Raw genomic sequence first — 15,504 nt, forward strand, 5'->3', positions numbered from 1 at the left:
TATACATTTTTTTTATTATGAGGAATGAGAATCTATGTTCAATCTCATAAGTTCTGACCAATTATCAAAGCAGAATGCAAAGTATTTTAATACTGTTGCTGATGGAAGTATGTGGAACACTGGATAGAAATACTGGAACCTGTCTAGTTATTTGTCAGCAAATGCATTTTTTAAAGGAATGTTTAAATATTGGCCAATATTAATCTCTACTAAAACAAAATAAACTTTGTTACAAGACCCACCAATACAATAACTGTACTAAGTTAGAAAACTGCAAGCAACAGGCGCTAAGATTACATATACAATTATATTTCTGTATTATGAAACTAATTTACACTTTTTTGGCTATTTTACTCTAAATCAGGGGTGTCAAACTCACAACGTCACGTGACGTGTCGCAACTTATCCCGACTGTTTTGCCACTGCCGGCAATGGGGGGGCACGGTTTCGCTATGATGCATCCAGCCCACGAGCCAGCAGTTTGACACCCCTGCTCTAAATGGACAAAATGGCATAGAAGTGGCATATATATATACCCAAAATGGCATCTAACCTAATATTAAGTATGAAAAAATAAAAATTTACATGTCAATCTCAAATCATTTTTATAAATATGAAGCACCTGTTCCCAGTCTTTCCAAAGGGTTTTGTCGTAGGAGTTTACCAATCAAGTCCTGGGCATCTAGTGGTAAAGCCTCATCTCCTTCTGGCCAGACAATTTCATCTGCAGAAATTAAATTAACAGGATTACACTCTGCACAGGATTCTATGCATAGAATAGCGTTTTCATGTCTCATGCCCCTCGACTTCTCCTCCCTCAGATATAAGCCCCCACTACCACCAACAGCAATCTTCAGTTAAAAGTATCTGAGGGATCTGATCATTGGGTCAAAATGATGACAGCCTGGTTGTGCTTTCATCCCTTTCACATGTTTGCAAAATATCATGACATGTATAAAAAAAAGAGCAGAGCTTATACTGCAACAGCCCAATACTGCTTTCATCTCCTGTCCTACTGACAACTCTGTCTTCAATGTCAGGAGAATCTCTTGATGAGAGATATACCAAATGATATGCAGAAGCAAATTAAACTGATATTATGAAAGGCATTCTCCAGGTACAGAAAAAATAATTATCTATTTTTTCAACCACTGCTGGATGAAATGCATGCTATAATATTAAATATATTGCATATATAGATATATAGTTTAAATAGTTGGTTGAAGGACAGTCAATACTTGGAAAGGGCATGCCTGAAAGAAACAGTTTAGATCAGAGGTGTCAAACTCGCAACGTCACATGACGTGTCGCAAAGTATCGCAACTTTTTTTCCATCGCCAGCAATGGGGTGGGCGCGGTTTTGGCATGGCGCATCTGGCCCATGGGCTGGCAGTTCGACACCCCTGGTTTAGATCCTCTCCCTGGGACAAAAAGAAAAAAAGCATTGCCACTTTATTTTATTTTGTGCCTTCAAGTCAATGCTGACTTGGTGACTGCCTGGACATAAGGGGAACCTGGCAGAGAAGATTTCCGAAATGGTTTGCCACTCCCTCCTTTGGTAGGGGAGGGGGAAAGAGAGAGGGGGGAAAGAGGGAGAGGGAGGAAGAGGGTGAGGGGAGGGGAAGGGAAGAACTAACCTAAGGTCATTCAGCTGTTTTTGTGCCTAAGACTCATGGTTTCCAAGTTTCTAGACTGGTGATGTGATCACTTATACCAAACTGGTTTTCATTGCTACTTTAACTTGTGTTAAGTTTAAATCTGAAATTCCATAAAGCAGCAGTAACATTTTTCAGGCTCATATGGAAATCCGAAAAAAAGATAGAATGCTTTAATGAATAGCTAAATATGCTGCCCTCAGAAATCTGAAGCACTTCTGAATCATTTCTGAAGTACAGTAGGCACAGCGCTACTGAATATACTGCAGGTGATATGGATATTTAGCCATCAACTGGGTTAATATTTTTTTGTAATACAATTGTATATATCTCAGGCCTTTAATACTTGGATACTTACCACTGATAACTTGCCCAAATAACTCTTCTGGGGTGTCTCCAAAAAAAGGAACACAACCAACTAGAAATTCATACAAGATTATTCCCATGGCCCACCAGTCCACAGGCTTTCCATAACCTTGTCGCAATATTACTTCAGGCGCAATGTATTCTGGAGTCCCACATACCTGAAAAGAAAATTAAAAAATGTTCACAGGATGAAGAAACTCAAACAATAAAATTATATGTAAACCATGTTTAAACAATGGTTTAAACAGGTTCATTATTCATTACAAAAAATGTAAATATTTTTAATTAAATACTGGCACAAAAACATTTGAGATATGATTAATTTAAATCTGTCCAAACTGAACAGAATTTTTCACTGCTATTCTTAAAGGAGTTAAAATTTTGATTTTACTGTGCTGTTTCTGGGTCAAGGTATAAAACTTATGTTGAACATATTTGCTTCAGGCAGTTTTAAAAAATTAATATATGCAGATATGCATAGTAATTTCAAAACTGTAATTTTGGCTTACTTGCTTATCCAAGAATTCTCTGGCATCTTTCTCAATATGACCTTCATACAGATTAGTTGTTAAACTCATTAAGCCAATTTTGGAGAGGCCAAAATCAGTCAATTTGACGTGACCCATTGAGGTTATGAGAAGACTGAAAAAGAGGTATACAGATCAGTATTATAATGCCATTTATGAACATTTAATCATGCCACAGTACCATGCTATTATTTATCAACACCTTCTAACAAATATTACACAGGCAGTCCTCAGCGTATGACCACAAATTGAGCCCAAAATTTACGTTGCTAAACAAGGCAGTTTTTAGATGAGGTTTGCCCCATTTTACAACCTTTTTGCTAGAGTTGTGAAGGGAATCGCTGAAATTGTTAAGTGAATCATGCAGTTGTTAAGTGAATCTGGCTTCCCCCATTGACTTTGCTTGTCGGAAGCCTGCTGGGAAGGTTACAAATGGTGATCATATGACAGTGCAACTATCATAAATCCATGCCAGTTGCCAAGTGCCTGAATTTCAATCACGTGACCATGGGGATGCTGCAATGACCGTAAGCGTGAAAACCAGTCATAAGGCCTTTTTTTTAAATTGCTGTTGAAAACCACTAAATGAATGGTCATAAGTCGAGAACTACCTGTAACTTTAATATCTCATTACTGTAGAAAATGTCTTACCTAAGAATATATTGAAAACTTTAAAGGATTATTTCAATGCAGTAAACACTGAATAACATTTGAAATGTAGATTTCTATGCATTTTGCATGCTAGTGATTATGAAGTCATCTATGCTACCTGCCTCCCATAGAAATTAAGCTTAGAAAGCTCTCATTGGACAATGGCAACAATTTAGGTAAGAGTGACTACAAAGCACAAAATATTCCCATTCAGCTATGCCTCCAACCATAAACCCTGTTCAAGGAAGATTTCCTTCTTTCTTTTTGGTCTGTCTGCCTCCTTGGTGATGAGATATTTCAACAAGGAGAAAGAGAAACACAAAAATGAAAGAAAGAAAGCCAGAATTAGCTATGTCCTAGCCCAAGTTTGTCTTTGGCCATGGTTACTGACAATTCTATTACGTTCTATTATCAGTACATGGCCTATGAGGTTATTATTTTCACTGGAATATGACTTTTGACATACATTTCCCCATTTATATCTTAAACTGTCACTATTTATATATATACGCCTTGCCATAAAAAGAATTACCTGCTGAATAACACTTTAAAGAAAAACAATCAGGGTCTAATTTGAGAAATTTGAGTAATTTTACATAAAGACACTGAATTGGACCCAAACTTAGTAATGCTTTTAAAAAATAATTTAAATCAATGAGCTTTTGTTTTAAAATGCCCTTGAATTGATTTCTGATGACTGCATCTAGGTAAATTTCTTGCCAGTGTTACAGAACGATTTTTCATTGCTTTCTTCCAGAAAGTTTGAATTCTTACTAAATGTATCTAATTTAAATTCTATCTTTACAGTCTCACACATTAAACATTTGAACCAAGTACGTGTGTATAAAATGATAAAAATTATAGGCTTGTTCACCTTGCAGTTTTACTGGGTATTAAATGCAGTGTCCTTGTACAAGGACAATCAAAGCCTTCCTATTGTTGAAATGCCTCCCTTTAAATTTAGGACATGATTAATGAAAGAATAGCTATTCAATAAATTTTATTGAGATAATCACAATCGAATATTTGTCAAGAAGCAATTCAAGAATAAATATTAAAATGAAAGGTTGCCCCTCCAGAGGAGAGAAAATAGTACAAGTTGTTGCTATAGATATTTTTAGAATGAACAGGTGCGACTGCAAGTACAAATACGAGAAGTTAAAAGCATACTTGTCAGGTTTTAGATCACGGTGGACAATTCCATAATTGTGAAGGTATTCTAGTGCCAGTACCGTTTCTGCAAAATACATTCTTGCCATATCTACAGGCAATGCTCCAATGTTCTTCAAAAGAGTTGCACAATCCCCTCCTAGATCACAATAAAAACATAATTTCTATGTTCATTATCAGACTATACAAAGCTGAGAGTTTATCATGTTATATACAGTATATCTTTATCTGTGTCTAATCAAAAGAAAAACTAAAACTAGTCCAGGAATTTTAGATGTTATTTTATTGGACCAAAAGTTTTTTCAAAATTTTAGTCCAATGCATTATCTTTGAAATAACAGATCAGTTTCTAAATTCATTCTCAAAAGGCGTTCATAACCGAGGAATGTTACATTAATATAGAAAGGAGCAAAAAAAAGGATATTTCTGTCTACTCTTCCATACAATGCTAAACAGATATTGATATGAAGGAAGACCAGGGAAATGTGAGGCAGATAGCAATATAATTTGGTGGTGATGAATTAGGAAAAATCAGTGGGAAGTATTTGGTGCCTGTTTCCTCTTCTGGATCAATTAGCTCATTCTAGATCCAGCCATATTGCTTTGGCTGCCGTTGGTAAGATCTCTTTCATTCAGAATAAAGTGATAGACAAATATACAGATATGGCATATACTGCTGAAATGTGGTAGAACAGAGCATGTTTTATAGCACAATATAGTCATTCTATTTTGAAAGATGTGAAACAAATTCTAGACTGAGAAAATAATGAAAGTATCCTAGCACCTAAATGAATCGTCATATTTAATCTCTCTCTTCCTAATGAAAACCGTTTTGATTTATACATTTACTGTATCTGGATAAATTCTGGATACCTTCCACATACTCCATGACCATACAAAGATGCCGCTTGGTTTCAAAGGAGCAAAACATGCTGACCACAAAAGGATTTTCTGCAAAAGTTAGGATATCCCTCTCCACAAAAGCTTGCTGAATTTGGTTCCTTAAAATAAGGTTCTGCTTATTAATCTTCTTCATTGCAAAACGTTGACGTGTATTCCTGTGGCGCACCAAGAACACCGCACTATGATAACACATGAACAATATATTTTATAAGGGATTAGAAAGAATACATCTGAAGTTTCACCTGATTGATCTATTCATAAAGTTAAGTAAGAACTCACAAAATGGACAGGATTAACTAGCACCAAGTAATTTGCCTTTGTTCTCCAGGCTCTTCTTCAATTTTAAAGTTTTTTTTTAATTGTAAAGAATTTTATGTTGGATTCAAGTAATCATGAATGAAAATAGAAACCAGGAAAGAATAAAAGACTCTTAGAAATAAAGCTATTTACCAAGTTAGCATTACAAAATTTAAAATATTGAATCTGTTTCATTCATATGTAACTTTTACTTCAAATATAACTTCTATAGTCAAATGTTCTTTTTATTTTTATCAATTCCCCGTGTATTAAGATTTTTTTATATGCTTTTGTTTGACCAAGTATTCCTCTGGGGAAAAAAGTGGCTGCTTTCCTTTCTTTGAAAGAAATTTTCAGGTAGAGATGTGCAGCCATTTAATCCAAAAGAGAAAAGGTGCTGTGCATCTACAGCACCTATCAGAGCCTCCTTTAACTAGCAGGTACATCAAATGTGTTCAGTCAGATCCCTTCCAAATAATCTTTTCTGCTTCAAATCTGAAGCACATCCATATTTATAGGGATTTGCAAAACATTCTGCATATAAACAATTCTCTGGACAGAACATCTAATTTGGGATGATGTCAGCTTGAGTCAAAACATTTTCTAGATATGGTCCTGCTGCTACTGATTTAGGCTCAACATGTGGTGGAACTTTGTGGGGAAATAGCAGGAATTGAAGCAGCAACTGGTACATCGAGAGAGTCATTTTGAAGCTAACTAATTAGAGGTTGGCAAGTGAGTTATAAAGAAAAAAAATTGCAGCTTGACAATTGGACTCATTGATGGATTGGTGCATCTGCTTGATTAGGGGATAACCAGTGTGCAAGTATTTAGTTGCCTGCTGCCTCAGAGGAAGCCTCTAGATTCCCAATTCCATTTCTATTTTTTCATTCGTAGTTTTATTTTGACCTAAGATATTGTATTGATAAGAGCTTTAATCAGATGTAAAAAAGAAAAAGAGAAAAGAGAAATTCAGCCATCTTTTGAGTTTAAATACATCCCTTCCCCCAAATCAAGAGAGTTGGTTTATTGGAGGATTCCTCCAGTGAGGTCTGTGACCATATATTGGTACTGAGTGCCTTACAACTTGCAAGGAACGTGAGCATGTACAATCAAGAAGGCCCTTTCTTTTTATACTTTAATAAGAGGTTTGCCCACAGGGCAGTGATGGCGAACCTTTAAGAGACTGAGTGCCTAAACTGCAACCCAAAACCCACTTATGCATCGTTGAGTGCCGGGTGGATGTGGCCAATTGGGTGGGCGTGGCTGCAGTGGTAACAGCAGACTGGGTGGGACTAAAAAGTTCAATCAATCAATTCCAACTTTGCAAGATCTTTTTTTTTGAAATTGACTGATTGAACTTTTTTTTTTTTTTTTGCACATGACAGCGGAGACCTAAAGCGAAAAGGTTTTATAAAACCCAGCTGAAGGCTTAGGACTGGGGCGACGGCGTGCATGCCCATAGAGAAGGCTCTGAGTGCCGCCTCTGGCACCCATACCATAGGTTCGCCACCACTGCCATAGGGCTTCTCTTCCCACCCATCTCCAGTTTAGGGTCTACTCATTACACTATCCAAACCATATTGCTTCCTTATAAAAACTTCACTAAATAAACCAAGGTTGTGAGAGCTAGGCTACTGGAAGGGAGGATATGATCAATGCTTAGCGGTCAAGGTAAGGCTGATTTTAGCACGATGACTAGTCCTCCTGAGGCAGCAATAGTGCCATGAAATGGCCTCATGGTGACTCAGGAGCATTTCCTCAGCAGAAGTGAAGTTGGTGTTGGCATTTCAGGCAGCCAACCATTTCTCTTGTTGGGAACACAGGAATACAAATAAAGGTCAGAGAAGGAGGAGCTACTGTTGCCTCCTGAATTTGAGCACTCTGAATGCACAGTTTTATTCCTACAATTTACAAAACAAATGGCATATACAATCTCTTCTGCAGCCATTTAAAAATATTAACAAACAAATATTTGCATTCCCACATCAAACAAATGCTAGTAAAACTTATTAGTCTTACCCATATGCCCCATTACTGATCAATTTAATAGTTTCAAACTCCTCTTCTGATGGTGTTTTCTTGGACTGCACAGTAGCTCCCCGATTCTGAGAATAGCAAAAATAGCTTTCATTCCACTTTTAATTTATTAAATGCATAACTGATATTAACCACCAACCCAATTCTTCTGTGGAAGTATAAATGAATATAAATATGATTTCATTGTGCTTCCAAAGCTACATGCTTTTTTGCTAACCTGACAATTTCCATAATAAAATTGGAAGGAATTTGAACCAGAGGAGCTGAGTAAAAAACAGAGTGCTTGGTTTACTGTGGGCTGGATCCCTGGCCCTCCTGGGTGGTACGAGCTGTGAAGGAGTAGACGGGAAACTGTTCTGATGAATGCCATTCTTCAAAAAGGCACAGATAATCCTCTTCCTTAAGGAAATAGGCTGAGACTCAACCTAAGCAAAATTAAATGGCTGTTGATTCAGAAGTCAACAGAGTCCAGAACAGTAATAACTTTAGTGTTAAATAAGGTCATACTCCCTACAGAAAGATACGACGAAAGGTGCGTGTGCATGACAATAAAAATAATTTCTCAAGATTCCAATCTAACATGATTTTTTATGAGCCATGGTAGTGCAGTGGTTAGAATGCAGTATTGCAGGCTAATTCTGCCGACTGCCAGCAGTTTGAACCTCACTGGCTCAAGGTTGACTCATCCTTCCATCCTTCCGAGGTCGGTAAAATGAGGACCCAGATTGTTGGGGGCAATATCCTGACTCTGTAAACCGCTTAGAGAGGGCTGTAAAGCACTATGAAGTTGTATATGTCTAAATGCTATTGCTATTTATGAAACAGAAATATGGCTGCTTAGCAAATTTAATTTTCTATTCATTTTCTAAATATTTTCTATTATAATACTTACCGTACTTTCCGGCGTATAAGATGACTTTCGCAAGTGTTAAAATCGGCGCCAAAGTCGGGGGTCGTCTTATACGCTGAGTCGTCTTATATGCCAGAAATTACGGTAGTTTCCGGCGTATAAGATGACTTTCTAGGCATGTGGCTCAGCGCTGAAGACGGGGGTTGTCTTATACGCCGGGTCACCTTATACGCCGGAATATATGGTAATATTATTCAACAGATATTTACAGTGGATATAGAAAATCTGTATACCTGTTAATGTGCCAGGTTTTTTAGATGCAAAAAAAAAAAAATCAGACCAAGAAAAATCACCAAATTTTTTCCATCTTTGTTCAATTCAACTGAAAAACAAACTGGAATCTTTAGAGAGGAAGAAGGGGGGAAAAAGCCCTAGAATAATGTTACTGTATAAGTGTTCACACCCTCTTATAAATAGGGATATGGCTGCGTATGTTATACTAGCTTGTATGTTGTAACAGCTTATATGTTATATTAAAGGTGGAAAAAATTCTGAAGTGCTTTATCTGGGCCTGGTTTTTTTACACTCAAAAACCTGGCATTTTAACAGGGGTGTGTAGAGGTTCTATATCCACTGTAATTATCATTAGGGAAAAATGTGCACAACTTATACTTTGCTAATATCAGTACAGAAATGTTTTTATATTATGGAATGGAGCTTTTTAAATCACTACCTTTCCTTCTGCAGAATCATCTGTCTCTGGGGTATCTGGACTATCACAACTATTCAGCTGGGCCATTTCTGGAAAGAAAGGAAAAGCATGCTTTTAAGATGTAACAGTATACAATCATTGGTATTCAAAGAATAATACACCTACTCCCTTAGCTCATTTGCAGTCCTTCCTCCATAGCTTTGTGTGTGTGTGCGCGCGCGCGCCTTTGAGTCAGCCTTGACACCTGGCAATTGCTGAACAATTCCCTACAGCATTTTCAAAAATAGTTTGCCACTGCCTTCTTCCTTGGCCTGAGAAACTAGTATAAAGAGTGTGAGACTTTCTGCACAAGGTCTATATTGGATGCTGATGGGTAGAAAAGACAGTAGCACACAAGATTTTTTATACTTTTCAGCCAAACCAAAATGTCACTGATGATCACTGTATTTAACTTATATCACTTTACTTTGTAACTATGCAAATACATCTCCTTAGTGTTGGTAAGGTTATTCTGAATAATGTATAGCAGGGGTCTTCAAACTTGGCCCTTTTATTACTTGTGGATTTCAACTCCCAGAATTCTTCACCAGCATCTGGGAATTGAAGTCCACAAGTCATAAAAGGGCCAAGTTTGAAGAACCCTGATGTATAGGATAGATTCTATATTTTCTCATAAAACTTTTTTCATGTTTAAAATAAATGAAATAATTACACTGTTCATTTTGGAAAAATCAGAGTCCTATACAGCGTTTTGTATGTTACATGTTTTCCCTTTTCTGTTTTTATTTATCCCTTTTCTGTAGTTATTTCAGTCTATGAGTCATATGAAGCCCCGGCAAAATTCCAAAAATGAAAAATACCAAACACCATTTGTCATCTTCAATATAAAATTATTGTACTCTGACATTATTTTTTGCTGTAAATAGTACTTTCTTCTATAAAAAACTAATTTATTCTCTTTTATGTGTGTACAGTATTTAGAAAAATTAGTCCACAACATGTAAATTTCTGTTTAATGCAGAAGGTATATATCAATGAAAGACTGGATACGCGTGGTCACTTCACACATAAAATTAGTGGGCTAATTCTAGAATTGAGCAGTCAAGAATAGAATAGCAATGTTTCTCAATCTCAGCGGCTTTAAGGATGTCAACTCCTGGAATTCTGTGAGTTCGAAGCCATTCATCTTAAAGTCTTTGAGAATGAGAAAAGTTGGACTACAGTATTCCCCTAGAAAAGGAAATTTAAGCCCAGTGGAACCATCCCCCTAGGAGGAAAATTATAGGGATCTTAATTCTTTTTCTTGCTATTTCACCTACAGTTTGGGAGGGATTCATTGCAAATAGAGGGGAAATAGAAGACTCATCCTTTCCAGCCTACAGGACCAGCTTTTTGTTGAGTTCTGCTTTGTGCAATTTAGAGAGTGCAATATATGTACTATTATATACTATATCATTAAAGTAATAATTAAAATGCATATGCACATTGTATAAATTTAATGGGACACTCTAATACTTACAGACATTCTTAACAGTTGATGCACTCATTAGATTTTATGTGCTAGTTAATGTTTAGGAGAATGACTAAGATTATTTGTGATATCCTACTCTTTTTCTGCTTCATTATAGTTCTAAGAACACAATGCTCTCACCCTCCAAGGGATCCCTGGTAAGGCCCAGCTGGCATATGATATAACGAGGGATGTCACATTTAATTCCTCCCCCTTCTTTGGCATGGCCTTCAGCAGCCTCTAGCAGATGGTAGAACTCTTCGGGATCAAACTCCTAAAGCAAAAGGATACAGAAAGAGAATATTTAATCTGATTTCAAAAACAAATGATTATAACTCTAGGTATAATTTATTTTAAGAAAGATGAAAATAAAATGCATAGTTTAACTTAAATTTCTGTGAGTTTTTAAATCTAGAATGAAACCTGATTTAAGGTTTATGACACAACTTAGTATTGGCTCTCCGTACATGGTTGTGTTTTAGAAAAATAATTCAGAATGATATTAGTTGAAACTTCTCATTAAGGCCCCATAAGAGTAATGAAAGATTAGACAACAGAATTGTGGAAAACATTTTTCTTATTTCTTAATGAAAAATATATTTCATATTTTAGTTAGCCTTACAACTCCAGAGAGAGGATTTTGCACTGCATAACTGTGGAACATATATGCAAAAGCATCATACCCTGCCTACTAAAATAGCAGAGAGGTCAAGGAGAGTCATTTGGTTGCGCTAGAAAGGCACACAACTGAAACCAATCTCAACGATTAATTTAAAAGTATTATGGGATTTGAAAAAACAGCCATATAAAGAGCAAGATAGCACATAACATCCAGTGTAATACTCCATTTTGTGTTGTAAAGTACTTCTTCTATAGAATTTGGGAGAAGTAGAAGAAATATTAAACTACAGAAAATCAGAAAAATCCCTGATCTAACCATTAACTGCATTCTATATAAAAACAATATAAAAAGATGGAGGTGGCTGATAGATTAATAACAGATCCCACCTCCGCCCCTGTTCAGTTTACTTCCTCCCCCTATCTGTTAGCTTTATAATTGATATTTTTTTATTTTTATAGTGTTTTACTCTTATTATATTCATACTGTTGCATTGCTTTATTCTTTTTAACATTTTAAGGGTCACCTTGTGGTTGAGATGGGTGGCAAATAAATTCAACAAAGAAAATAAAAATAAAAACTATTGTATTATTTATATAGACTACGTAGAGTGGATTAAATATCACTAGAACTAGAACATTTCCTGAAGGCACATGAATAATCTTAAGTATGCTATAGTACTAAAAAAGCAGTTACTTGAAAATTGCAATGTAACTGTATGAAGCTGCTCTGCTTGGAGGTATTCCAGGCTGCATTGTATTATTTGGGCATTCAGCCATTTGGCACATAAAGCATGATCAGAGGGAAAGGATGATCCTTTTTTATTTCCAAAAAAAGCATATGTAATTATAATTACATTTTGAATTTTTCATTGAACATTGTAAGAAGGATCTCCTTTATAAAAAAAAATAATTTGCAATAATCAGTTAAGGGTATTAAAATTTTCATCTCTCCTTCAGCAGTACACAAAAATAAGACAAATGAAACCAGATGCTCTTTTTTATTATAGGAAATCAACTGTAATAACAAGAGCAAGCCAATGACTGATTAAATGAATAAATTTGGCACATGATACAAGAATATGAACTATAAAAAACACGAAGTAAAACCCAAACATTATTGACATAGCTAACCATATTTTGTGGTCCTGACACATCATTTGACAACTGTCACAACCAGCTTCACATTATCACTGTTCAAATTTTAACCCATATTGTTTCATTTTTCATTTTAAAACAATTTTGAGGCCAATTAATATCTTTCAACATCACAGTTAATGATATATACATGTAACTAAAAGTAGCTGTTTCAGCACAATTTTTATGAACTCTATACAGACATGCAAAGAGAGCAATATAAGTAAACATTCCTTTTAATAAGCATAATTGTAAGCCGAATATCATACTGACCTACTTTTAATTTAAATATGCTCTCAAAATTATACTTTCATATAAGAAGAATTTTTGAGGAATACACACACATTCAGACACACTTTGTAGAATTCCCAAAGCTTTTATTGATGTGTAGTTTACATATCTTTTTTTAAAAAGCTCCAGTAAAATCAAGTCAGTTCATTATAGGTGAAACAGATTAATTATGATAAATTCTTATTTTATTATTTAAATATAGTAAAAAGCTGCACATAATTAAATGAAGTAATTAGGCTTTTGATTTTTTTAAAAAAATAATCTTACAGATAGTTCAGCAACTGATTTTTCAAAACTGATTTGAAATATACATTAGTGACTAACTGTTCAAAGAGAGGGAAAAATCTACATTAGAAGGGTAACTAAGTCCCATTAGTTTCAAATAGATAAAATAACTTTTAGTTCAAATATTACAAAGTTATCTAGGGAATTTAAGGCCAAAAGGTTTTTGAAGAAGTGGATATGTAATGCTATAACTTCCTTATGCATAAAATATACTATATGAATATATAAAATTGAAATAATTTATCAGTTGGATATACTGTACTGGACTGAAAATAATAAGGCCCAGGTTCAAATCCTCATTCAGCCATGAAATTCAGAGGGTGACTTTGAGCTAGTCATGATTTCACTGCTGAACCTACTTTATGGAGTTACCAAGACAACAAAGTAGAAAATGTGAGAGAACTGTACGTGGCAACTTGAGCTTCCGGAGGAAGTTGGGGGATGGATGGATGGATGCATGGATGGATGGATGCATGGATGCATGCATGGATGCATGCATGAACAAATAGACAGCCAGATAATTGGACCATGTAACTTGTGAGATGCTGCATTTATATACTACTAAACTCTCACGTCTATAACCATGAGGGAAATGGTGTATCGCAGTACCAATTTTTTTCAGGTAAGGTTCTTTAAATGGACTAATTTACAAAATGAGTCCAAAATCCAGGACCTATGACTCTCATGGAATCGAAATTTGGCTAAGTTTATAAAACATTTTATGACAGAAAATTATAATGAAGCATTCTATGAAATAATACAAAATGTCATAAAACACACAAATTTATAATCAACTGCCTACTTCTATAGATACCTTATTAGTCACAATCAACATAGATTGACCCTAACCCTAACTCTAACCCCAAAATTTACATGGCACTATTTTTCAAGCTGAACGACAGCTGCAAAATCATAGAATAAACTCTGACAACAGTGTACAAATTTATTTATCAAGCAGTAAAAAATACGGAATTGTATTCCTTGATTTATAATGACTGCTATAATCTGTGTGAAAGGACAATTAAGAAGTGGCAAGATCTATTCACTAGAAACCAAATGCAACAGAAGCAGGCCATTATTCATAAAACTATAAAGTCTTTTAGTAGAACAGTCACTAGTTCTCTGATTTATGTAATCTTTTTGGAAATATATTTTGTTACACTCAATAGTGGATATAAATTTTAAACTGCTGGATGCATATGTCAGGTCCCTGGGAGATTTTACTATCTTACAAAGCCCCTAAAATCTCTGTGTACTTACCAGACATTCAAGCAACCTCGCTGGACGTGCAATGATGATCATCAACTTTTTTACCAGTTGGGTAACAAATGCCACATCAGAACTTTCTGACCGTTCGTGAGCCTAAAGAAAAGAATGTCGCATTACAATATGTACAAACAATGGATCCTGCATATTTCACCTCTGAAGTGAACATCAGTAGTTTAATTATAGCTAAAGCACGACACAACCACAATTAACATTATTCATGTTCTGTATTGGGAGAATCTTAAACATAATGTCAACTCATATGCAATATTGTAGAACCTTTTTTTATAACATTCACTGGACATCTAAAGGTTTCTTTTCCTGCAATTCATTATATATAAAACTCTTTTCAGTACCTTGTCATTGTTCTAAAAAAGCTTCCTAAAGGACATAAAAATGACTCCAATTTTTATTAAAACATTAAAGACAACTTTGCCGTGTTAAATAATAATAGGAAATTGGATTCAAACACCAATATTTTTGGTAAGGTGTTTATCTGCTCAATTGTTTTACTTTGTCATTTAAAAGTAATGAAGAACAGCAATAAAAATCGATAGTACTAAAAAAATGGTAAAATAATAAAGAACATTTTAATAGAACATTAACCACATAATTTGGTGTATTGCTTTATTAGGTTTTGGTTTTATGTCTAGAGACAATTTTCTTAAAATTTACATTCAATAACAGTTTTACATATGTCACAGGAATGCTTTATAGAGTTCCTAGCTGGTGTAATATACAGTTTTTTCAACCTAAGACAATAAATATATATAGATTTTGCAATTCACTTTGCACAGAAAATCATATAATATTCTACTTGAATTATCTTCATTTGGAACTTATAAAAATGAACTGAAATCTAAATAACTAAATTTTCTTTCCATTTAGCAAACATATTAATATTTTGAAAGAAACATTGTTTTTAGGGATTAAAAAACATTACCACTGAGAAAAAGCTGTTCAGAGAAATGGTTAGATTACGTGCCATCAAGTCACTTTCATTTCCTAGTGACCACATATTCTCTATGATGATGTATCCCTAATTTGTTCTTTCAAATCTCTTAATGGTGTACTTGTTGCCACTATAACTGAGTCTGTCCATTTTGGTGGTACTCATCTTCGTCCCTTTTCTTCCACTTTTCCCAGCATTAGATTTTTTATTTATTTATTTATTTATTTATTTATTTATTGTTGGTGTTGTGGTCTTTGCATAACATGTCAGAAGA

General features: G+C 34.9%; 1 protein-coding gene across 12 annotated transcripts in view; it reads right to left on the reverse strand.

The window, feature by feature from the left end:
- The window catches only part of MAST2 (microtubule associated serine/threonine kinase 2), a 139,480-nt gene that overhangs the window by 22,143 nt on the left and 101,833 nt on the right, over positions 1-15,504 (reverse strand). For all 12 annotated transcript variants that reach the window (XM_039319745.1, XM_039319738.1, XM_039319735.1 and 9 more), the window contains 9 exons: positions 14,273-14,374; positions 10,823-10,955; positions 9,193-9,260; positions 7,592-7,677; positions 5,243-5,451; positions 4,370-4,508; positions 2,531-2,663; positions 2,014-2,179; positions 623-724 (listed from right to left, as the gene is read on the reverse strand). In XM_039319745.1, the coding sequence (XP_039175679.1) occupies positions 623-724; positions 2,014-2,179; positions 2,531-2,663; positions 4,370-4,508; positions 5,243-5,451; positions 7,592-7,677; positions 9,193-9,260; positions 10,823-10,955; positions 14,273-14,374 (1,138 nt within the window). The remainder of the gene's footprint in view (positions 1-622; positions 725-2,013; positions 2,180-2,530; positions 2,664-4,369; positions 4,509-5,242; positions 5,452-7,591; positions 7,678-9,192; positions 9,261-10,822; positions 10,956-14,272; positions 14,375-15,504) is intronic.

Source organism: Crotalus tigris, unplaced genomic scaffold, assembly GCF_016545835.1.
Source record: "Crotalus tigris isolate CLP2741 ecotype Arizona unplaced genomic scaffold, ASM1654583v1 scf7180000023617.9722795, whole genome shotgun sequence".
Lineage (NCBI taxonomy): Eukaryota > Metazoa > Chordata > Lepidosauria > Squamata > Viperidae > Crotalus > Crotalus tigris.